This window comes from Marmota flaviventris, chromosome 9, assembly GCF_047511675.1.
Source record: "Marmota flaviventris isolate mMarFla1 chromosome 9, mMarFla1.hap1, whole genome shotgun sequence".
NCBI classification, from domain to species: domain Eukaryota; kingdom Metazoa; phylum Chordata; class Mammalia; order Rodentia; family Sciuridae; genus Marmota; species Marmota flaviventris.
The window spans coordinates 64622613-64647310 of record NC_092506.1 but is presented as its reverse complement, the minus strand read 5'-3'; the positions used below and the strand labels follow the sequence as shown (position 1 = coordinate 64647310).

Sequence of the window (24698 nt, the reverse complement as noted above, 5' to 3'; positions counted from 1 at the left end):
GATGGATAATCTTTGAACTCATAGGGGCCTAGTCTCCTCCCCTTTCTCTACCAAATCACTGTCTGGTCAATAATGAGCATTATAGGCCCCAAGTTTCTGAGGTGGGGGAGTGGACAGGAGAAGGGGCTCTATCAGGCCATTTGTTCAACACTATTCAGCTGCCCCCGCCCCCACATCTGCCTGCTGAGAGAGGCAAGGACCAGCCAGACCCTGTCTGCAGGACACGCTCCAGTGCAAGACCCTCCAAGCCAGGCTCCACCAACAGACTTTGGCTGCAGGGACCCAGCCTGGAATTCTCTGGCCAACCTAGAATGGGGCTGTTAGTTCAAGGTCTTCCCAGCCTCAGGGACTACAGGGTCAGAGCTTAGACTTGGGGACACCAACCTAAGGCCAGTTACTCCACCCATTTGCTTTACAACTTCAAATAGATCCCTTTCAGCATCAAGCCTCAGTTTCCTCATCTGTAAGATGGGGCCCAGGGTGCCTCGTTTGCAGCATAGCTGTAAGAGTCAGTGAAGTGCCTGCTTTAGACCAAGGCCCTGGCACAGGGCTAGCTCGGTAAATACTGCCTGGGTGGTTTGAGGGATGTGGTCATGGGAGTCCCTCATTCTCACCTGTCTCTAACATCATTTTAAGGTCCCATATGTGTATGGCCCTCTGCAGTTTCCAAGGCACTTGTACCTGCAGTGTCCTCTGGCCAGCCCCAAAAATGGGTTTTCAAAGAGGAGTCAGTGAGATGAGAAGGGGAGGGGCTCCTAGGCGAGGAGTGGAAGTGGGATTTGGGAAGTCCCTTGATTCAATGTTCTTAACCTAAAGTCCCTTGGAGTCATCCCACCAGGCCCCACAGACTTGGGTGATCTTCGCAACAGCTGATGGATCCCAGGGGTGCCTGGGGTGTGGAAGCGTGTCCCCAGCAAGGGCAACACAAGATTAGACTAGCCTGAGGTGGCCTGGCTCGGGGGCAGCCGTTCCCAGCCTGTTTGCCTATGAGAACATTTTAATATCAAAAGGGTCAGGGCCTCCCGTGTGACTACTGGACTCTTTTTAATATTTGCTGACTATGAAAATATCCAAGGACAAAAATCTGTTCTGAAGTCTGTGACTCTTTGAATTACATTTGTATTTTATTCATCACAGTATCATTTGCATACTTTTGAAAAACAGGTGTGTGTGTGTGTGTGTGTGTGTGTGTGTGGTTAGTGGGTTCTATCTACACACACTCCTCCACAAGCACAGACAGCTCTCCCGACTTGGGGTTTTGTGCCTGCACGTTGGGAACCTCTGAGCAGGCTCGGTGGAAATCAGGCCCAGTTACAGTGTTTGCTTTTTACTGACCCTAGATGGGTGCCCTCCTTCGCCCCTAGGAGCCTTGGTTTCCCTGACTGTAAAATGGGACAATGACTCCTGCACTGTCCCCAACATGGGGGCATCAGTGGGAGTAGAAGGGGAATGAATCCAGAAGGAGGTTTCTCCTCACTGGCTCAGGGCCTCCCACCCCCATCGAAGAGGCTCCCGGGCCTCCTCAGAGGAGGGTGACCTGCTAGCCCTGTAACAGTTCTAGGAATATGTGGTATTGCGTGCCCATTTAATAGGTGTAGAAACCAAGGCTCAGAGAGGTGACACAACTTGCACAGAATGTAAATGGTAACTGAAGCCCCATTCTGATCTGCTGACCCTGGAGCCCAAACGTGGTGGCCAGCCCTTCTTCCTCCCAGTCTGCTTCAGAGGCAAGGTTCACATTCGTGGGCCTTGCTGGGAACTAAGCAATGGTGGTGCACCTGGAGCTGAGGAAGAGCCTGCCCTGGGTGAGCACCTGACATCCGTCCCCTCCTCCCTCCCTCAGCACCCCTCTCAAGGAGGCAGTTCACTGAACTCATTTCCCCCAGTTCTGAGATTGGACTCCGGGTGCTCTACCACTGAGCTGCAGCCCAGCCCTTCTGATTTTTCACTTAGAGACAGGGTCTGGCTAAGTTCTTCTGTCTGGCCTCTAACTTTCGATCAACCTGCCTTGGCCTCCCAAGGAGCCAGGATTACAGGTGTGCGCCACAGGGCCTCATTTCCTAAGCTCTTTCACAGAAGGAGAAACAGGCTGAGAGCGGTCACTGTCTTCTCCACCACCTCAGAGTGATGGTGGCAGATCTGGAATCAAACCTAGCTCTCCCAGCCCCTGAGACCTGTTCCCGGCCACACCCTGGGGGCAGACTCAGGAAAGAGCAAAGCTGTGGCCAGCCATGCCCTGGGGCACAGAAGAGGGACGTGAGGAACATCCTTGGGGCTGATCCCACACCAGCCCAGGCCTAGCCTGCCCTCCTCCCATGAGCCCTCAGGACACCTCAGACCCACGGCCCATGGGGTGTTTTTTGCAGAAATCATCAGGAAGGTGGCATCTCCCCCTCCCCTGTGCCGGCCACTGGTGTCCCCTGACCACGGGCCACCCGAGTGCATCCAGCTAATGAAGCAGTGCTGGGAGGAGGCTCCGGATGACAGACCAAGCTTGGACCAGATTTATAGCCAGGTCAGTGCTCCCCAGAGCAATGGTCCACCCATGGGCCGTGCTTGACCAAGTGCAAGCCACAGCCCAGGCCAACGCTGCCTCCCTGAGCTCCACGCTCTGAAGAGAGCTTTCTCAGAACCATGAGTTTCGGGGACATTCATCAGTGCCTTCCTGCAGCCCAGCCCCCACGAGGTGTCACTTCATCCCGTGGCAGTTCCCTAAGAAGCCTGGAAGTGTCTGGGCTTTCCAGGGGAGGAATGAGACACAGAGGGGACAGGCCAGGTCTGTCTGTCTGTGGAGCTGCCCGTGGAGCTCTACCTAGACGGGGCTCCTGGTGACCAAGTGGACAGGCTATTTGTGACTGCAAGATAGCGCTGCTTCCCGAGTCAGGAAGGGGAAGATGAGAGCACCCCTGGGTCCCCCAGGCTGCCTTGAGACTGCAGCAGGCGAGGCCAGGCAAGTCCTGTGGGTGGGGGTGGAGTGTGCGGGCCATGGCTCCCCAAGGACAAGCCATCAAGCCTGGGGCAGCATCTGGGCCTCCCCTTCCCACCCTCCATCCCCAGCCACAGTGGCAAGTTGCCAAGGTGAGGTTCACTGAGTGAGAGGAGCGTCCAGAGGGAGGAGGGGACGGATGTCAGGTGCACGGCCCAGGGCAGGCTCTTCCTCAGCTCCAGGTGTACCACAACCGCCAGTATTTGTTTATGGATTTATTTTGGGAATATGAAGAGGAATAGAGGAGTAGAAATAGTTATCTATATTTCATACCTACATATAAAATAGATTTTGTATAGGTATGTACAAATATGTATACATAAAATCTATATATATTCAATCCATCCATTCATCCATGTATCCATCCATCTACTCATCTATCTCTCCATCTTCTTTTTAATATTCATTTTTCAGTTGTGGTTGGACACAATACCTTTATTTCACTTATTTATTTTTTGTGGTGCTGAGGATCGAATCCAGGGTCCCGCACATGCTAGGCGAGTGCTCTACCACTGAGCCACAACCCCAGCCCCTTTCCATCTTTGAGAAGAGCAAAGAGAGCCCACAGTGTCCCAGGAAGGGTCAGTAGGGTCATGTTTGTTGGTGGCAGTGCTGTGCTCTTCCCGGGCTCCTCTGCAAAATCCTCCCGCTGCCTGTCCCCCTATACCAACTATTTCTCACAGCCCCCCATCTGTGCCTTGCCCCCATCAGGACCCCCTCCCCCTGTCTACTTACACATCCATGTCCCGTAACAGCCCAACTCTTCCGGGCAGGGATTATGTCCAGTTCCTTCCGGTCACCCCAGACTCCCAAGCTGAGGGTCAGGTACACTGACCTTCATGGGAAAATAAAGATTGTTGTTCCATCTTCAGTTCAAAAGCATCAACCAAGGCAAGAAGACCAGTGTCGCTGACTCCATGCTGTGGATGCTGGAGAAGTACTCCCAGAACCTGGAGGGCCTGGTCCAGGAGCGGACCGAGGAGCTGGAGCTGGAGAGGCGGAAGACAGAAAGGCTGCTCTCGCAGATGCTCCCTCCGTGAGTGGCCAGGGACTCCAGTGTGCCTCCACGCATGTACTCTGAGATTTTTTTTTTTTTTTTTGTGGGAGGAGGTAGGTACCAGGGGCACTCAACCACTGAGCCACACCCCCAGCCCTATTTTGTATTTTATTTAGAGACAGGGTCTCTCTCTGAGTTGCTTAGTGCCTCACCATTGTTGAGGTGACTTTGAACTCTCGATCCTCCTGCCTCAGCCTCCCGAGCTGCTGGGATTACAGGTGTGCACCACCATGCCTGGCTCCACACATGTTCTCTGGAACATAGTAGGTGCTCAGAAAAATCAGTGTTCTGTGAACTCATTCAATTCATCCATTCCTGTTTGTTTATCCAACATATTTTGGTAGACACTGGTCGTGTGATGGGCACTGTGCTGAGCACACAGGTGTTGAATTTCTGCTCTCCACACCTCTGGGAACAAGGAGGGGGACACAATGCTCTCACTTCACTTCAGAAGAAGCCAAGTTCAGAGAAGGACAGGGACTTGCTGCCAGAGCAGCCAGCACACCAGCAGACCTGTCCCAGGTCCCCTGACGTTCAACCCAACATTTCCTCCGATATTCCTCTCTAGCCTCCAAACTGTTCAAATTGTTGGAAGTATGACCCTGGTCCCTCCCATCCCTTCAGGTCTGTGGCCGAAGCTCTGAAGATGGGAGCAACTGTGGAACCAGAGTACTTTGACCAAGTCACCATCTACTTCAGTGACATTGTGGGTTTTACCACCATCTCAGCCCTGAGTGAGCCCATCGAGGTGGTGGGCCTGCTCAATGACCTCTACACATTGTTCGATGCTGTTTTGGGCAGTCACGATGTATATAAGGTGAGAATAGCAGGAGGCTGGCATTCTATTCCTCTCTTTACTACTGTGTGTTGTCCATTTCCATTTCCAGTTAGCTATTGCTGTGTAACAAATAACCCCGATGCTGAGTAATGTAAAATGATAAGCATTTGTTGTTGCTCACAAGCTTATGGGCCAGCTAGAAGCTTCTTCTGGACTCACACATGCATCTGTGGTCAGCTGTGGGTGAGGTGAGCAGCTCTGCTGATCTTAGCTGGGTTCTCCACATCTCTGTGGCCTTGATAGGGAAGACTTAGTTCTGGTCACAGAGTCTCACCTTCTGCCCAGCGAGTCTCAGATTGTTTCCATGGTGTGTCCAGGTTCTGGGAGAGGGGCAGAGGCACATGCCCTCACCTGGGATGAGGCAGCTGCCATTTCTAACATATTCTACTGGTCAAAGGAAAAGATTCACAAGAGGAAATAAACTCCACCTCTGGTGGGAGAAACTGCTGAGTCCCACTGGGTGTGGATATAGAGGGGGTGGACAGGGTGGGCCACTTGCATTTATGTGGCCACTGTGTTCCCTTGTCCATCATCCACCCACCCATCCCTTTAGCATCTCCACAGATGGGTCCCTCTGTGCCTGGCCCTGTAGTGGGCAAGGGCACACAGAGGAGTCTGCCCAGTCCCTGCCCTCCAGAAGCCCTCAGGCCTGTAGATAAGTGACAATGTCCACCCAGTGGAACTGGCAATCAAGGGAGGCTGAGAGCACCCTGTGCCAGATAGGGAGGACTTCCTGGAAGAGGTGCTGTCTTCCCAGCATCACCCCGCCTGGCCATGGCGGCTCCAGGCTGGACATGGGTATCACATGTGAAGGCCTGAGGTTTGGGGGTGCATGGGGAGAGTGTGGTGCTGAGTGGGTTGGCATGGTAGGCCACCAAGGGGCCCAGTGGAGGGGTGAGGCTGGGGAGAGAGCAGCAGGGGCCCAGGCAGGGCCATAACACCCTCTGCGACCCAGTCCCCATGTACTCCTTGATCCAGGGTCTGGGTCTCAGCCTGGCCACCAGTTCCTGTGTAGCTTTACGCAAAGAATCTCCACTTCCCCTCTCTGGTTCCTTGTCCAGTGTAATGACCCCAAACCAGCAGGTTCCCAGATGGTGGGAGGACCCTCTCCCCGCTGGGGAAGGGCTTGTAAACAGACTATGAGAACTAGTCAGAGATGCCTCCTGCCCTGTCCTCTCCTGCCCACCCTGCCGTGGGGACCAGTCCCACCCCAGCCCTGCCCCACCCCAGCCCTGCCCCTTACACTGACCCAGGAGCTGGGGACCTAGGTGCAGCTTCAGATGTGGTGGAGAAGGAGGGGAGGGAGGGCCCAGAGACAGCCACACTTGGCCACTGGCCTTAGTCCCCATCCGCCACCCCCAAGCTCCCTTCCAGCCACAGCCGTCCAAGAAGGCAGAGGGGGACACAGGGGCTGAGGGCGGAAGCCAGGCTGAAGGGGATGCTGGGAAGGAGGAGCCAGAGGACAGCTGTCACCCTGAGGTGCCGGGCAGTTGGTGATATCATTATCTATAGTGTCCCATTGACGATAGTCACCCACACTGACTGAGGGCTTCCTGTGTACTGATGCCGCTGCTAACGCTCTGTAGGAGCTAACCCATTAACCAGCACAATTTCTGAGGTACATACTGGCACCCCTAACTTATAGAGGAAGAAAATGAGGAGATAGAGTTTAAATGGCTTGTTTGATATTATATTCTGGGGAATGGGAGGCTCAAATCTGAACTCTAGCATTTGGTCCCCAAGTCCCCTTCTCAGGCAGCCTCAGCATTTGCCTGATTTGGACACCCTTGAAGTAAAGCCAGAGGTTCATAGTGGCCCAGGTGCTTCTGCAGCCTCTCCACCTCCTGCTCAGGACCCTGCGCCCCTGGAGTTCGGAGGGTCTGTCCCTCAGGCTGGCTGTCTCCCTCCTGCCTTCTTGGCTGCCCCAGCCCCACGGGACCCAGGAAAAGATTCCTCATCCATCTGGCTGAGCCCCGCGGCCTTGATGGGCCCTGAGTCACCCCTGGCCTTGACTCTTCCCGGGCTGCTGATCTTTGCACGTGTCCCCTCCTGGCTCTGACTCACGCTTTCTGATCTGCTCTGAACTTGGGCCAAGAGGCCTGCATCTTTCTGGCAGAGGGAGGTGAAATAAAACAAGGCCCTTGCACCCCTCCAGATGTGGGGCTCGGAGGCGAGTGTGTCACGCCTCACTGCCGCCTTGGCCTCGGGTTCCATCCCCAGCAGGATCTGGTTTCTGCTCTCTAATCCCTCTGGGCTGGGAGGCAGCCAGGCAGCCATTTCCTGGTTGTGCAGGGGTCTGGGATTCCCTCGCTGAGCAAGCACTCCTGTGGACCATGCTCAGAGCAGAGCCCCGTGAGCCCCGCATGGCCACCCACCCAGCCGATGGATGAAAGCGCCTGTGGTAACGGATTGCGCTTCAGATTAAGAAAAAGGAGACAGTGCTGTCCTTCCTTCATCCACACCACAATACCACGCCTCTGCGCATGCGGGAGCCACAGGGGCAAGGCCTGGGCAGCTGCGCGGCATCCACAGGGGTCACGGGCCTCGGGATTTTAATCCTTTAAAAAAAATAACTGTATTTTATTTATTTCTTTTTATGTGGTGCTGATGCTCAAACCCAGAGCCTCACACCTGCTAGTCAAGTGCTCTGCGCTGAGCCATGAATGCAGACTCTTATTTAACCCGTTTAATGCCTCTCTGCAGGATGGATTATCATCCCTTCTGTACAAATGAGGACACAGGCTCAGAGGGAGGTGATGGCTCACTCAGGGTCACCCAGCAAGTCAGTATTAGAGTTAAAATTTACATCTATGGCCAGGTGTGGTGGCGCACGCCTGTAATCCCAGCGGCTCAGGAGGCTGAGGCACGGGAATTGTGAGTTCAAAGCCAGCCTCAGCAATAGTGAGACCCTGTCTCTAAATAAAATACAAAGTGAGGTTGGGGATGTGGCTCAGTGGTCGAGTGCCCCTGAGTTCAATCCCTGGTATATATATTTAAAAAAAAAAAAAACACTTCACATCTATGTGTATTAGTATTGAAGCCTTTGCACTCACCTGTCCTCTGGTTGCGTCCTCCCATCGATGAGAGGAGACAGCTGTGTGCAGGAGCCAGGGCCCTGACTCTAGCCGAGAGCTAGAGTCAAGCATCTCCGAGTCATCGCCTTTGTGACGGCGTCGGTCAGTTCGGCCTCTGGTGTGTGGATGGCTGGGCTGTGGGAGAGTGAGCTGGGTAGGTCGGGAGAAGCGAGTCCTGCTTGGGGGAGTGGTTGCTGGGTGTCCTGACCAGCTCAGGCCTCAGATGGTAGAAGGGGAGGCAGAGAGGGCAGAGAGAGCAGCGTGCCACCCTCAGGTCCTTGAGACTGGCCTGGGGACCCAGCAGCCAAGAGTCATACGGTAGAGCCCTGGCCAGGGTAGAGGGTAGAGTGTGGAGCTTGGGGAGTTGAGGCAGGTGACATTAGAGTCCCTGCCACTTAGGAGATGCTGAGGGCTTATCTTCTCCAACACCAGGAGGAGGTGGAGGGAGCACAGCCACCACTCAGCATTAACCTGCCTGGCTCCCTATGCTCTCCCTTCCCCACGAAGGAAGCTCAGGCTCTGGATGGTGGAAAGTGTGCCCAGGCCGAGGGCAGAGCCAGGGCTGGACCCGCATGGCTCCAGAGCCCACTTTCTGTCCATTGCGCCTTGGAAAGCCTGAGGGGTTTGGAACGCAGCTGTGTCCTCCAGCTAAGGCCTGGCCTGCCACAGTGGCCTTGTGCAGATGGCACCCCCGGTCTGTCCCCACGTTTATCCCTCGCAGCCCGGGTCTGAGACAAAAAAGCCATGGTCACCTGGGATGCAGACAGAGGTCACTCAGAATGTACAGATCTGGTCATTACTAAAGTGCCAGGCGGGAGGCCCAGCAGAGGTGGCACTGTGGGCAGGGGACCCACAGTGCTGGGCGGGGCTCCTGAGCGGTGGCTTCATGTGGGCAGGTGTGGGGCAGCCCAGGGAGGGCACGTCCCCGAACTGGAGCATGAAGACTGTGGTTCCTAGGTGGAGACCATCGGGGACGCCTACATGGTGGCATCGGGGCTGCCCCAGCGCAATGGGGACCGGCACACAGCCGAGATCGCCAACCTGGCCCTGGACCTCCTGAGCTCTGTGGGGGACTTCCGGATGAGGCACGCGCCCGATGTGCCTATACACATCAGGGCCGGCCTGCACTCAGGTATGGGAGGGGACCTGGGGACCTGGGTGACACTACGTGCGGGTGGGGTCAGTGTCCTGGCCTCCCTGGGGTGTTGGCCTGGGACAGCCCCAGTGACTACTTCGAGAGTTCTGAGATTCTAAAATTCTATGCTAAAATAATTTGGTTTCTTTTTCCCTTTTATCATCTTCAAGTTCTAATATATCAGAATCAAAGAGTCTGTGATAATTTGGGTCTTTTGTTTGGGCTTGTGGGTCTCAGCATCTGGCCAAGGGTGTCTGATTCCGTATAGAGGAGCTGACAGTCTGTGGCAGGAGGCCGAACAAGAGTCTGGTGTGCACACGACAACCCGGGAGAGACCTCAGAGCAGCTGCTCTGCCTTCCCCACGTCCCCAGTCCTCCCTCCCTTGGTGGCCGCCCTGCAGGATCAAGTCCACACTTACTGCACCCCGTGGCCCCCAGCCCCTGCTCACCTCCATGACCCCACTGCCCACCACTCCCTGCCTGGGTCCTCGTTCCTGCTACTTGTGTTTCCCACAGACCCCTGGGCTCTGCCTCTGAGCCTTCGCACTTGCTGTTCCCTGCCTGCTTATTCTCAACCTTAGAGACGCAGCTCAGCATCACCTACTCCAGAAAGCCCCTGGGTGGGGCTGGAGGTCCTTTTCCGGGCTGGCACAGTGATCCCTTGCCCCAGCATTGATGGCAGTCATGCAGCTCGCCCAGGGGCTGGGACTGGCCCTCCCATGCCCAGCCCAGGGCCTCACACAGGTGTCCTCTCTTCTCTGGAGGGTACTGTTGGAGACTGCAGATAGCATTGTCCTCACCCCCAACCGCAGCCCAGGACATCCAGAGGGAATGACAGTGGGGGTAGGGACGGGTGCGGCTGTCACGGGGACGCTCTCTTGTCCGGGACCTGCTGGAGCTCACCAGGCACATTCGGGTTCCAGGGCCCTGCGTGGCAGGGGTCGTGGGTCTCACCATGCCTCGGTACTGCCTGTTTGGGGACACTGTCAACACCGCATCCCGGATGGAGTCCACGGGGTTGCGTGAGTATGGCATGCTCCTGTCCTGCGTGGGAGGGGCTCTCCTGCTCTACAGGCTCAGTGCTTAGTCACCATGTCACCATCTGGTGGCAGTGTGCGCTAGTTGTCAAAGCAGTGGGGAGGACATGTCATTGGTCCTTTTAACCTGTGATGATCTCATGAGGGAATTAACAGAGAAAACAGTGACTCCAGATGCAGGAAGCCCGGGTCCTAGTCCTGGCCCTGCCACTGGCTTGCTTAGTGTCCTTGAGCAAAATACTCTTCCTAGGGACCTCAGTCTCCCCACTTTCAGTGAGGAGATCCCTTCCAGTTTTGCTTTGTCTTTCTTTCTTTCTTCTTCTTCTTTTTTTTTTTTTTTGGTTCAAATTTTTTATTTGCTTTTTTAGATATACATACCACAGACTGTATTTTGACATATATCATACATACATGGAGTGTAACTTCCCATTTTTGTGATTGCACGTGATGTGGAGTTACACTGGTCATGCATTCATCTGTGTGCAAAGGAAAGGTATATCCAATTAATCCCACTGTCTTTCCCATTCCCCTCCCCCTCCCTTGCCCCCACTCCACCCTGTCCAATCCGGTGAACCTCCACTCTCCTCTCCCCTCAGCCTATTATGAGTCAGCATCCACATATCAGAGAGAACATTCAGCCTTTGGTTCTTTGGGATTGGCTTATTTCACTTGGCATGATAGCTTCCAGTTCCATCCATTTTCCAGCAAGTGCCATAATTTCATTCTTCTTTATGGCTGAGTAATATTCCATTTTCAAGACTGAACCCGACACCAGTTTTGTTTTTTCCTGACTGCCTGCCAGCTCCCATTATGTTGGGATAGCCCTCACACTGCCACAAGGGCATCCCTAACTATGCAGGCCCTTGCTGGCAGCAGGAGCTACTCTGATAGCATGGTTAGAACAGCTGAAATATTGAAATCCTCAGGGCCTCTGCTTCTGGCTGTATAGGTTGTGTAATCCCTAATGTTCAGTGCACGTGCTGTGTAACTGAACATGATAGCCCCACGGGGTATTCCTGCTTTCAGAAAAACAACTGCCTACCTTCTCCGACTCAGCCTTCATAGACTTTCCCACAAGTAAAATCATGTTTCTGAGGGTTCTGACTTCATCCTGAGTTCCCCTAATAGTCAATCAATTTGCTTCACTTGGGATTTCTCTTGGTAACCAACCATCTGGAGAGACACAGAACCTGCAGGAGGGTATTGCAGAAATCATAATTGTGACTGGTTGGGCTGGAGCTGTTGGGGCTTTTTGATGATTGTACCAAATACGGGGCATGCTGCCGCCCGCTGGTGACCTGACCACTGCCCTTCTCCTCAGCGTACAGAATTCACGCCAGCCAGAGCGCCGTGGAAGCGCTGCTCGGCCTCGATGAGGGCTACGAAGTCGCCGTCCGGGGTCAGACTGAGCTGAAGGTGAGAGGACGTCCTAGTCCCTAAGGACGCAGCTTCCGTGGGCCGCGGGCAAGCGTGTCACCTGACCTGGCCTCTGGGAGCTGGGCTGTCTGATGACCGCACATGTGCTCTCTGCTCCCCAAATTCCAGTGAAGCCTCTCTCCCCTGGAAACCGTTTGGCCAGAGCAGAGCAGTCCCCTGTGGGGACAACCTGCAGGGGTAGCGCACTGCTGTGTGACGCACACGACCCATCTGTCACTCACAGCAATAGTGACAGGAGTAACGAGGCCCCGTTTTATAGTTGAAGTAATCCAACTAGAGAGGACAAGTGACTTGTCAGAGTGACATGGCTCAACACCCAGATCCGATGTCCCCAAAGCCTGTGCTTCTCCAGAGCACTGTCAGGCTCCTGGTCACCCCTGGAACCCGGGCTTGGACGTTGCCACTCACTGAACCTGCCCCGTGCAGAGACGCCTCCACTTCACCTCCTTCCCCCAGGGACTGTGACGCCGTCTCTGAGATCCGCCAGCCCCCTGCCTGGCTCTGCTGTTATGGCACAAAACTGGGCTGCCCGTGCTCAGGAACACCTCAACGGCCAAGGAAGTTCTGTGGCTGATCTCACCTTCTTGTTTTATGTTAACATTCCGAAAGAGGCCATAATACAGTATTCTTTTTCCTTAACTTTGGTAGTCTAGGGATTAAACCCAGGGCCTCGCCCATGCTAGGCAAATGCTATATCCCCAGTCCTTTTCATTTTAAGATATTTTCATTTTTAATTTTAAGTGTCTGCTTAAGGTGTCAAGGTTGGCCTTGAACTTGTGAGTAGCTGGAATGATGCACTGTTTTCACGAATGACTTTTCTTCCTACCCCACCTCCTCTTGTTTCTCCTAATTCCTCCTCCAGGCCTGACAGGGAGCTAGGTTCGAAGGCCCAAAGCTATGCATAGGCCTCAGAAATTGGGTGCTCCATGGGGCTCTCTTCATTACACTACAGAAAGTCAGAGCAGGAGAATGCAGCTCAGAGAGGGGCAATGACTTGTGCATGGTCACACAGCCTGGAAGGGCTGGCATGGATGGAATCCCTGTATGGCTCCCTATGGCTGGGGATATGGCAGAATAGCCTGGATAAGTCAGAGCAGGCATTTCTTGCTTGAGGGAGTGGGCACTGGGTGTCCTGAGAAACAGGACTGTGGTGGTAGAAAAGGATGCAGAGAGAGGCGGGGAGGATAGCATGCTGACCTTGGGTTCCTGAAGCTGGCCTGGGACTCCATAGTGCAATACCCACCCCGTGACACCTCGGCCAGGGTGGGGTTTAGAACCTCCAGACCAGCCAACCCTGACCTGAGCACCCTTCAGACTCCCTCCCTCCTCACCTCCAGGGGCTGCCACTCCTCTCCCAGGGAGGCCATCAGAAGCTTTGGTGGTAGGGGCTGGAGAGAATCACAGATCACAGGAGCCTCAGGTCCCAGCATCCCAGACCTGCTGGCCACCAAGTTCAAGTCCCTTCTTTATTGTTTCACAGATACATATGAACTTTTTAAAAAAGTTCTTCACAAAAGCTGTGTGAGGTACAGAGGAGACTAGGCATAGAGAGGCCAAGTAAGTTGACCAACATCACACAGCCAGCGAGCGGCAGAGCAAGTGGATCTGACCCAGGAGGGGCCTCCAGGCTCTAGCTGCTCTCGACAGGCTGGAGGAATCGCCCAGCTGTGCCGTCGTTTGAGAAGGTTTGGGGGCACAGGAGGCCTTTCAGAACCCTTCCTCTCTCTTCCAGGGGAAGGGCGTACAGGAGACCTACTGGCTGGTGGGGAAGGCAGGATTCCCCAGACCCCTCCCCACACCTCTGCCCATCAAACCCGGGTGAGTAAGAGGGATTCCCAAAGGGCCTGGCTCTTCTAAGGTTGATGTTTGTTGTTTTTCTGATTATAAAAGTAAGACGTGCCTCGTGCAGAAAACTTGGAAAATATAGAATTTTTCAACTACGTACAAGCACGTCTTTCCGCATCAGCACTAGCGTGACGCCTAGTGGGGGTCCTGGCGGGTGGGGGTCCGACAGCCTGGGGAGCTCCTCATCCCGCCCTGAGCTCCCAGCTCTGCCCTGAGCAGCCCCTGTATGGTGCAGAGCACTTCAGACATGCGGTGGTGACGCATCAGGACCACAGCTCGGGGCAGTTGGCTCGGCCCTTCCCTATTGCTGAGCATGCAGCTCCTTTCTGGGTGACAATTTGGTAAATATTGCACCTTTGCCACTGTTCACAGTTTCCAGACATGGAGTTTGGGGATCCAAAGGACACCTGCCTTTTAGGGGCCACGTGAAGCAGATTCTCTGAGAGCGTGAGCCTGCTGTGGCTTGGCTCTTCCCTCTGTCCCATCTTTTAGGACTCATGTCCCTCCCGGGGTCCACCTGGGAGCAGGGTGTTTTGCTCTGAGGTGCTGATTCCCCTCACTTCCTCCCAGTCAGCGAGCAGTCCACAGAGGGCAGAGGGCAAGGGACACAGCTGTCACCCGTGACTGGGAAGGTTCTGGGGCCCCTCAGCATGACAGCAGAACTTGGGCCAGAACCAGGCTTGTCCTCTTTCTGCCCAGAATTTCCCCTTCATTCCAAATCCCTCCCAGCTCTTAAAGGACGGACCCCTGACCAAGGCCACCCCTTCCCCTCTCTCAACGAAAAGAAATGTGTGGGGCACAGGTGGGCTTCCTGGGACAGACTCGGGCTGACGCAGGTCAGGCCACGCTTCCAAGCAGACAGGACTGGTGTGGACAGGGGCCACTGTAGGCAGCTGGTCAAGCAGCCATCTCTCTCCATTCCTGTTGTCAGGGAGCCAAGACCTCAGGACCCAGGGAGCCTGGGGCATAGCCCTGCCTGAGGGCAGTCACCTGAGTGCTCGGCCACCTTGTCACCACACATAGCAGGGTCCTGAGAGGCTCCCAGTGGGGAAGGGAGCACTGACAGGCAGCACCAGCAAAGGGAGACGCCTCGGGGTACGGAACACAGGGCACCCTTTTCACTTGGGCACACCAGCCTCCTGGGTGCAGAAGCAGCCCCCGCTCATGGAGAGGCCATGCAGCCCAGAGCCCTTCCTTTGGGCACAGTCTGGGTGTGGATGGCTGCTGGGGCCAGCTCGGTGTGAGGAAGACTCAGGTTTGGGCCAGAGGGGGCCCCAGCCTGGGTTCTGTGTGGCCTCTGGCAGGTCCCTCTCCCCCAGCCTGGCTCCCAGGGCCCCGAGGAGATTCCGCTAGTCTGGCTGCATTGCCACAGCAGCCCAGCCCACTGGCCCCCCGTGGCAGGGGCCAGGGCCCTCCCTGCTCTTCCTGTACCCTGAAGTCTCCCCCACTGCGCCCCAGGAGCAGGCCCTCCGGCCCACTTCCCGTAGGCCCACCCACCGCTCCTGCCTCTGGCTTCTCGGAGGGCCGAGTCTGCTGACGGCCTACTTCCTCCCACCCTTTCCCTGGTGCCCCCGCAGTCTGACTTCCACCCTGTCCCGCCCACAAGGTTCTCAAGAAGGTCACCCGTGACCTCCATCCATGTCATTAGAACCGTGGGCAGTTGCAGTTCGTCACTGACAGTCCCACAGCGTCTCCGCGGCCTCCCTCTTCCTAGAAGCCCAGCCTCCACTCCCTTCTCCCCGCCCCCCCCCACTGGTCTCTCTCTGCTCCCTGCCAGCTCCTTCCCTCTCCTCTCCCAGCCTGAGTGCTGGGGTTCCATGGAGCCCTTTGGGCTTCCGTTCCTGTGCAGGCCCTGAGGGTGCCCGGCACCAGTGCTCTCCTCAGCCTGCCTTGGCTCCCCAGGCTGGTGATCTCCCCACCCCAGGCCTTCCTTCTGCGGCTCTCAAGGAACCTCAGACCCCAAAGGCCCAACCGCCCTGGAAACCCAGTCTCCTCCAGAATCCCCTTCTCACCCAAGGCCTCGCCCTCCTCAGTCGGAAAGTGGCATACTGTCTCGGGCTCCTCCAGGTCCCAACATGCACCTTCATCTAATCTGTCAGAAGCAAGTCTGCAGCCTCTGGGACCTCCAGGCAGGAGGGCTCCCGCCTAGGCCAGGGACTCAGCTCCCGTGGACCCCCCCACACGTATAGGCACATGCAGCCCGCCGCCTGGCCTCCATCTTGCCCCTACCTCTGGCTGGCTTCCCCATCCACCTGGGTCCTCTGCAGGGCTCCCAGTCAGCTTCCTCTCGTCCACTGGGTCCCTCCACCCATCTCCACCAAAGTCAAAAGCACAGACATGATGGATATGGAAGTTCCCTCCAGGGCCATCCTCTTGCTTTGGGGCTCAAGCCCAACTCCCACAAAGCCTCCCAGACTTCACCAGCCGAGCCCCCACCTGCCCCATGGCCACCTCTGTCCACTGGCCACCTGCTGTCACTTTCCAGTCCATTACCCAGTGTGGTGGTCTCCATAGCACTCGTAACTACCTGGTATTTCTTGATGACGTGTTTATGGGGCTTTTACCTGCCCTGCAAGTCTCATGAGACCCTAGATGGCCAAGGCGCCTGTACCTCCGCCCATTAGTGCCCACCGCCGAGGGAGTGTGGGCTTCTGACCAGCTACCCTCTGGCCCTGTTCCAGCCTGGCTCTGTCCCTGCAGGCACTATGGGAAGCCCAGCTCCCAGCCTTCCTCTGGCCACCCTGGGAACCTGCAGGTCTGGCAGCCATTTGTCATCTCCCACACCCGAGCTCTCCCAGCTGATGACTTTTCCACTCCTAGACAGAAACTTTAGAAAGTGCCAGAAACATTTTCATCGTCTTGGCTCAGGAAAGGAGGGGGGAGAGGAGAGATGAGTTGCAGTGAGCATCTCCCCAGCTTAGGAACCTTTCAGGAGAATCTGCACTCTGATCCTGCACAAAGCTCACAGGGGCCTTGTGCACGCACATGAGCGCACGCATGCACACACACACACACACACACAATCCATCTTAGGCACTAGGTGTGCACATACATGGAAACAGTACCACAAGCCCTTCTGCTTGTCTGGGGATGAGATAACAGACAGACACAGATCTCTGCTGGAGGGCCCTGGGTGCCAGCTGGATGGGAACTGGTCTTGGAGCTGGATTTACAAGGTTGTTACCACATTTTAGTTGAATTCAATGTTACATCTGATTTTTTTTAAAGCCAAATTTCCCAGATGCTTTTATCTTCACCTTACATATTTCCCCTATCTGCAGAAGTTATTTAGCCTCTCTCTGGGGGTGTTGGAAAGCCTGGCAGAGATCAAGGCAAAGCATAAAAACTTCTCAACCATGTCTGGAGGTAGCCACCAACCCAAGCAGCAGAGCCCAGAGGAGTGCCTCTGTCACACGACAGGAGGATACTACACAAAGCGGCTCCTTCTCTCCATGCATGAGGCCTTGGGTTCTATCTCAAGCACTAGGGAAAAAAAAAAAAGTGTCCCTTGTCATGCTGCTGTGAGGTGCTGGCTGTCACTCAGAGCCTCGCTTCCTTCACTGTGCCAAGGCAGTAACCTGGGTCCGCCTGCCCCATGTATCCAAGGACAGCAAATGAGAAAGCAAAAGTAGGTTCTGGTGGGAGACCAGGAACTACTGAGAATTTCATATCACCCAAGAGTCACAGAGCCCCTGCCCCAGGGCCACAGGCCTCCCAGATCAGGTCCAGAGAAGGGGACAGAGCTGGGGCTAGCTCCTCATCTCCTGGAGGCCACTGGACTGGAAGACACACATGCAGACGAGGGAGCCTCTGTGTGGCCTTGGAGAAGTCACATCACCTGTCTGAACATTGGGTCCCTACAGTTCAAGGGTGGGGGTCGGGGCAGGCCCACGGCAGGGCTGCTGTGGGGTCAGGAGATGGGGACCCGAAAGGAGTGGCCCCTCAGCTCTCAGCGGGGCTCCACTGCCCGTGACTGTTGTTCTGGGTGGTCGTTTATGATTCTTGTTTCTCCTTTTTCCTCAGAGACCCCTGGCGGGACCTCATCAACCAAGAAATCAAGGCAGCCTTTGCCAGAGCCCGCCAGGGTGCAGCGGGGCCCTCGAGCTCAGAGGAGGCCCCAGCCCAGCCCTGAGCGGAGGAACAGGCCAGGCCAGGCCAGGCCCCACCAGCCAAGCCTCTGGTGCTTACTCCCCACCTCACCCCCACCGTCCCACCTCCTGAGAGGCCTGGCTTGCTGGGCTCTCTGGTGGCCAACCAGGTGCTCATTAACAAGTGCCCAGGAGCGATATTAAGTGATGCGTTCCTGTATGAATCCTAGGGGCAAATTTGCCTCTTGACATGAAAACAATAAAAATAGAATTATTCCCTTCTGGTCACACAGTGTTTGGTGCTGGACAAATCATTTTGACACAGAGCTTGTTAACACAGGAGCTCATTATTCCTACATGGAGGAACACTGTCCTCACTGACCCGTGGAAGGACCGGAGGCCCAGAGGGAGGAGGTCACTCACTCCAGGTGGCAAAGCTGCCAGGAACTGGGTCAGGACTGGGGTAAGGAAGGAGCCAGGCGGATGAGGACTTGGGCCACACACTCTGGCCACGCGTCACTTCTTGGAGCCCTTGTGTGGTCCTCTCTGGGAGAGGATTTTAAAGTTGCTAACATAGAGCGTGGCCCACAGGACCTGCTCAAGGTGCACTGGCGCCTTCCCTGTCTCTCCGGAGCCAGTCTTGACCTTGGGCATCTGTGAGTACGTGCTGGGAGTCCAAGCTTTGGGCCTCCAGAATCTGAGGATGGGAGATGGAGGCTCTCAGGAAAATGAGTTTTCTCTCTTACAGAAACAGCAACCACCAAACACCCACAACCGGTGCAGTACACCGGCTTCCACGTCAAAGAGCCCTCGCCAGATCCCGCGGCCATCTCAGAGCAGGCAGATTAGGTGCACGTGGGATTCATTTCTCCACCGAGGGGCGGGGGCCAGGGGCCTGGGAGGCAGGGTAAGCCCTAAACAAACTCGTCAGTCTTCAGAAGACCCCTTGGGAAGGAGGTGCTGACACTAAAACTTTGAACTTTGGGTTGCCGGGAAAATGTTCCATCTGGGGGCTGCTGTGTCTAGAGTTCAGGAAGCTGTGTGTGTGTGTGTGTGTGTGTGAGAGAGAGAGAGAGAGAGAGAGAGAACACGCCTGGGGATGTGGATGACATGTAGACTTGCCTTTGGAACATGCCACGCCTGTCCCTTCCTGCACAACTTTGGGCCTTATCTTCATGCCTCAGTTTCCTCAAATGCAAAATGGGGTCAGTCACTCTTACCTCCCTTGTCACTGTGAGGACTTAACACAGGACCATGTCTGGCCCTGCAAGGGCTGTTGAGACAGGAGAAACTATGCACATGTGTCCGCAGCCCATGCCCACAGCTCCTGTGAGATCCCGTCTGTGTGTGTGTGTGTCACAGGCTCGGGGTTGTGTGTGTGAACAAATGTGTGACCCTGGCTCCTCCATGGGCTCTCACTGTGGCCACCTAAGGCCTGCAGAGTTTCTCTCAGGCCTGTTTCTTCATCTGGGACATGAGTGTTTAGACTGGGTGACAGCGAGGCCCCACCGGGCCCATGGCTGTGTGTTCCCTGTATCCATGAGCCCGTGCCTGGGTAAGTGGAGGAGCAGCCTGGTGGGCATACACAAGAGACCCAAACTCAAACCAGGCTTCAGCTTCCCCTCCGTGAGCTGTGTGGCCTGGGCCATCAGCTGGCATCTCTAGACCTCAGTTCCTCACTGCAGACCCCTGCCCTGCCTCCCCTTCCAGCTGCTGTGAGATCAAAGGAGGCAGAGAGCTGAGAGCACACTGAGCGATGAGGGACAGACCTGGCTTACATGGGGGGCGGTGTGAATGGTTCTCAGTAGCTGCTGAGCCTCTGACCACCCTCTGCATTGCCCACTCAGAGCTGCAGATGGGCTGAGGCAGTTCTGTTCTCAGAGGCACCTGCTCAGATCCCCTGGGAGCTCTGGGAGGGAACCCCAGCTCCAAAGCCACACGCTGTGTGGAGACTCCCCACTCAGGGATCTTCTGCCCGACCTCTGCCATCAGCCCGGGGTGAGGGAGGCACAATGCCCACCAGGACCTGCAGCATGCCCCTGCTGGCTGCTTCTGAGCCTCACTCGTTCCCTGTGTACCTGCTGCCTGCAGTGGGCAGGGGCTTCCATGCTCTGTATTCCGACCACACCCACCTGCTTTGCCCACCTTACAGATGAGGAACCACAGGGGGTAGGGATGAAGCTCCTTATCCCCGCCAGCCTGTCTGCCTCCTGATCTCAGGAAGAACTCAGAGCTTCAGAAGCAGAGAATTAGCCTTGGTCCCTGAAAGGCTCCCAGCAGAGGTGGTCAGGGGCACACAGCTTGCTCCTCTGCAGAATGGGGTGAGGATAATACCTTCCAGGTGAGCTGAGGAGGCCCTTGGAGCTGGGCTGCCACCCCTGGAGAGGAGCCAGCCTGGCGTTTGCATGGGCTCCTGAGCACATGCCCAGGTGGGACCTGGAAATGGGCCCCAAGTCATGGCTTTCAGGATGAGCTGGGGCAACTGGTGCCAGGAGGTGTCCCATCAGCCTAGAGCCACCTTTCTGTCTCTTGGGGTGGGTTCCTAACAATGGGACACTATTGGTATCTCTAGGAAAGGGGCCTCACTATGATAGATGGGGCCACAGGCTTCCAGAGGGTCCTCACAGGGCTAGGCAACCCAGAATCGCTTGGTTCCTGGTTCTTCATGTGGGCCCAATTTGGGATGGACTCCTTGGAAAAGCCCCAACACATTAGCCATATTCAAGGCCTGCGATGCTGGCCCCCTGACTGCCCCCTGTCCCCAACTCTCTGGCCATGGCTGGCTCCTTACTCTTCCCCAGATCCTTGTCTTGCTGTTCTCCACCTAGAGCACTGTGACCCCCTTCAACAGTCAGCAAGTGCCACGCCCTCCAAAGTCCACCTAAGGAAACTCCTCCTCCTGAGGTCCTTTCCAACTCTCCCCTGAATGATTGAGCTGTCACCAGGCCTGACCCTCACTTGACAGCAGAAAACTCATCCAGTCCGTTCCTTTGGCCCAGTGTGCGGGAGGAGGCAGGCCCATGCTTCCTACTTTCTGGCCATCCTCCCCCATGTTTCCTCTCCTCTGACTCTTCCTCCAGGAAGCCTTCCCTGATGCCCTCCTTCCCATGTGCTGTCAGAGGGGCACCTCTTCTGGCCCTGGAGCCTCAGCCACTCTTTCTGGTACTGACCACACTCTGGTATGGTCCTGGTTTGGACTTTGCTGTAGGACCTTCTTACAGGCAAGGCTGGGTCCTCTTTCTCTGACCCCAGTGTCTGGCCAGAAAAGTCACAGAGAAGAAGAAACATAATGGAGCCGAGGAGATGGTGGCAGGTGAGTCTCAATTTAAGGAATCCATATGAATGAAAGTCTGGATTTGCTCAAAAGGGGATCAGAAAGCCAACATTCTAGAGGAGGAGGTGAAAGGTCAGGGCAGGGCAGGACCACAGGCCAAGCACCCGTCCTGTGCCGTCACTGGGAGCCACCCTCGCAGCCCTGGGGGATGGTGCCTACCTCCCCGCTGAGGGTGAGGACCAAGGCCTCCGCGGGAAGGATGCAGTGACTGCATGTGTCGCTGGGTTCCCTTGGGGCTGGGCGCCCAAGCCCCTGCTCCTTCTCAAGGCCGAGGTCCCTCACCCTCTCAAGGGCCCGCCCCACCCATCTTCCTGACCTCCCTCAGGAGTCTCTCCTGCTCAGGGCTCCAGGCTTCACCTCAGAGGGGGACAGGGTTGGACTGAGTGGCATGGTCTCTCTCCAAAGGGTTTCCTCGAGTCTGAGACTCTTCTGAGATCCACTAGAGGGCAGGCAAGTTGTGCCAGAGAGATCAGGAGCTGGGCCGTCCGGTTCTCAACCTGGAGATGCCAGGGCTGGGCTATTCCAGCGCGAGGAGGGAGAATGGGGTCCACGGAGGGATGGGGGCCACTCCAGGGAGGCGTCTTGCTTGGGGAATCTCCCTGATGACTGAAGGACAGTGAGAGGACAGCACATGTGTGTCCTGTTCCCACCCAAAAGGTGTGGCTCAAGTCAACATGTGTCCAAGGGTTTGTCCAACTGCCAGCCATTCACGTTTTTAGGCGATGTTCAGTGTGCTGTCCTGGGCACTGGATACCCCTGGCCTACCACACCCTCTCCTGGGAGGCAGGTGAGACCGTCCCCATCTACAGACGGGAGAGCTGTCCTCTTCCACGATGCCTGGGACCTTCCTTCAAGCTCCAGGCCCAGCAGCATCTCTGATCTCTGGGTACTTCCCAGTGAGCCCCGGATCTCCCTATGCTCTGCCTGGTCACCTGGGGCAGACGGGGTGATGACCAATCCTCCACCCGACCTTCGCATGACCCCTCTCCTCACCCCACAGCCACCCTGAGTTACAGCCAGCCCTGGACTCAGGCCTCATCAGCCGGGTCCTTCACAAGGGCACCCGTGCAGGCAGGTGTCCTGCAGCACAGGCCTCACGACACTCTGCTGCTCCACTCGGGCTCACTGCAGGGGCCGAGGTCCCTCACAGGAGCTCTGCCTCTGGCCCTCCCAGCCCTTCCCCTCCCTGCTCCACCTTGGCTCATCCTGTCCTCTAGTACTGCTCAGACCCCCAACCCCAACCCCGAGGCTATTTATCATACAAAGTAATTCTGTTAAGAGCTACGACCACCCCTCAAGACCTGGAAGCAGTGGCCAGGAGACTGCAACCTTCTCTGTCACCATGTGTCAGGCGCACGGTTCGAGGACCATCGTGAGATCCACTTTGCTCTTTCCCAGGGTTGTTACTATAAACAGGGCCTGGGGCAAGCTGTCTCTGTTCCCCCCATGTCCACCTTCAGCCCACACTCCCGGCTTTGATACAGCCCTTAAACCAGCGCACCAGAGAGAAATGGAGAGCTGTCTAAGACAGCGGCTGCTCACCCTGCAGTCAGCCTCTCGGTTGGGAGCCCAGAGCTCCCTCCCTTGTGGCCCCTTCCCCTTTCCCTGTCTTCTTCCCATCATCCTCTTTGTTTCCTACCTGGTGCTAGGGATTGAACCCAGGGCCACCCACATGCTAGGTGAGCTCTCCACCACGGAACTACACCCCAACCCGCACGCCCCAGGCACTCTTCTCTCCAAACTCCCCTGGGTCCCACCAACACGTAGCCTCAGCTTCCTGATTCACTGGTGGTTACCCCAAGAGCAGCTGTAGTATCATCAAAGGCTCAGGAAACCTTTAACGGGCTGATCCAGGTCTCCCAGGCCCTGGACAAGCTACCTTCAAGGCTCCCCTTGGGCAGCCCATGGAGGAGCTAAATTTCACTAAAAAAAAAAAGGAAACTAACAAGAATAATATCTCTGCAATTGGGTCCTCACTACGATCACACCAGGTAAGTATTGGTCTCCTCATTTTTTAGATGAAGCTCTTAAGACTCAGCCCAAGGTCATTCAGCAAGCCAGTGGCAGAAATGGACCTCGACTCCAAGCCCCACCAACTGCTCTACTCTGGCATCCTTAGGGGCCACGTGGGAAGAGGTGACACAGACAGTCACCCACTGCAGGGGGGGGGACCCAGTCACAGAAATGGGTGAGTTATGGGGTGAGGTTCAGAGGAGTTAGGCCGGTGAGGAGAGGGTCCCAGGTGGAGCCAGGGCCAACAGCCAGGTGTCTGGGTCGCAGATGGAGGAGTTGAGAGGGCAGATGCCAGAGTGTTCTGGGGACAGAGGTCAAGGTCAGAGCCACAGTGTCAGGGGGACTATGGGTAAATGAAGAGCAGGGAAGCCCATGACCTGTGGTCATCCAGGGTCAGCCAGGGGAGGGGGCTTTCTCGCCTCTGCTGCCACAGTTCCTGCTCTGGATCCCGGACCCGTGGTCCACCAGCATGAGGAGCCCCTTCCAGCAGCGGGCTTGACTTTCTTGCTGTTGGCAAAGAACCCCACAAAAGAGATCCCACAGCCCCCGCCTCAGGCAGCCCTCGATGGAGGGAGAGGGGCAGGCAGAGGGGCACGGATTGGAAGAAAGAGGGAGAGTGGGAAGAAGGAGAAGGTTTGAGGGGAGAGGGAGTTTGGCAGAGGCGCGAACAGACTGGGAGAGGGCAGGACGGAGAGGGGGTGACGGAGGATGCCTGTGGGTGACACATAGGAGCAGGAAATGGGAACCATGGCCCGTGCTTTGACTCCTGGTGCCATCAAAGGCTTTTAGGCAGGGGAGTCACCTGGTCAACGCTGTGTTTCAGAGAAAGTCCACGTGGCTGCCCGTGGAGGATGACTGGGTGGACACGTAAACAGGAAAGGGGGACTCTGGCCCGGGTGCTGTCCTGGGGAGAGGGCGAGGAGGGAGAAATGTCGGGGCCAAGAGGAGCACCAGGAGCAGGCAGTACAGGTGCTAGGGAGGAGGGCGATTAGAGAAGGAGGGAGGGGCGGCTGCGGAAAATGTGGCCATGGCCAGGGGAGGTTGACCACCCACAGCAGTGCTGCCCATGGAGGCCAGCCTCGAGACTGGTGGAATGAGGGGTCTGGATACCAGTGAAGTCAGAAGTGAGGAGAAGGCGATGCTTCACAGGTTAGGAAGGGACAGGCGGGTCAGGCAGTGGCTGGAGGGGACCAGGGAAGCCTGGAAGGGGGTTATGAACCGGAGCCTGTAGGTGACAGTGGGAGAACCTGCAGGAGTGGGGCTCAGGAGCTCCCAGGGGGCCCAGCAGGCAGCACAGCCCGGCCCCCAGAAGGCGGGCAGGTCCTGACAAGAGCAGGAGTAAGTTTGTCTTGGGGAATTGCGTTCTGGCCTCCAACCCAGGTCCCCTGCCCCAGTGCACAGGGGAGCAAGGTGACTGGGCAAGTCCATGGTCTGGAAGAGGCCGATAACCATTTCCAAGCTTCCAGAGCTGGAGAGGGTGCCTGGCAGAGCAGCTGGCTTTGTGGACACCCCTCAGGGGACGGGATCCAGAGACCTGGGCCAGCCCCCGGCATCCCATCTGCATTCATCTTGGATTCCCAGAGGGGCCACGGCAGTCTCTGACTTATTTAGACCAAACGATGGCCTTTCCCCTCTCCCTTTTTACATCCCAGGATGTCAGCTGGAGTGAAAGCCACTGGACTCCTGTGTGGTCTGCTTCTGAGAAAATCCGAGTCACGTGCAATCCGAGCTGATAGCCGGGTTCCCAGGAGCACAAGCACCAGTGCGTGCAGATGCACCCTCGTGTCCAGACCACGGCTTTTCCCTGCTGTCTTGGGGTGTGGGCACTGGATTTGGGGAACCTGCTCATCTTAA

The 24698-nt window shown here is 56.2% G+C and overlaps 1 protein-coding gene across 1 annotated transcript in view; it reads left to right on the top strand.

The window, feature by feature from the left end:
• Positions 1-24698, top strand: part of LOC114098618 (guanylate cyclase D-like) — a 46194-nt gene that overhangs the window by 14826 nt on the left and 6670 nt on the right. Inside the window, exons 11-20 of the mRNA XM_027942867.2 lie at positions 2367-2515; positions 3859-4022; positions 4668-4860; positions 8913-9087; positions 10014-10112; positions 11449-11543; positions 13297-13382; positions 17433-17494; positions 18246-18337; positions 20750-20810. Coding sequence (XP_027798668.2) covers positions 2367-2515; positions 3859-4022; positions 4668-4860; positions 8913-9087; positions 10014-10112; positions 11449-11543; positions 13297-13382; positions 17433-17494; positions 18246-18337; positions 20750-20810 — 1176 coding nt within the window. The remainder of the gene's footprint in view (positions 1-2366; positions 2516-3858; positions 4023-4667; positions 4861-8912; positions 9088-10013; positions 10113-11448; positions 11544-13296; positions 13383-17432; positions 17495-18245; positions 18338-20749; positions 20811-24698) is intronic.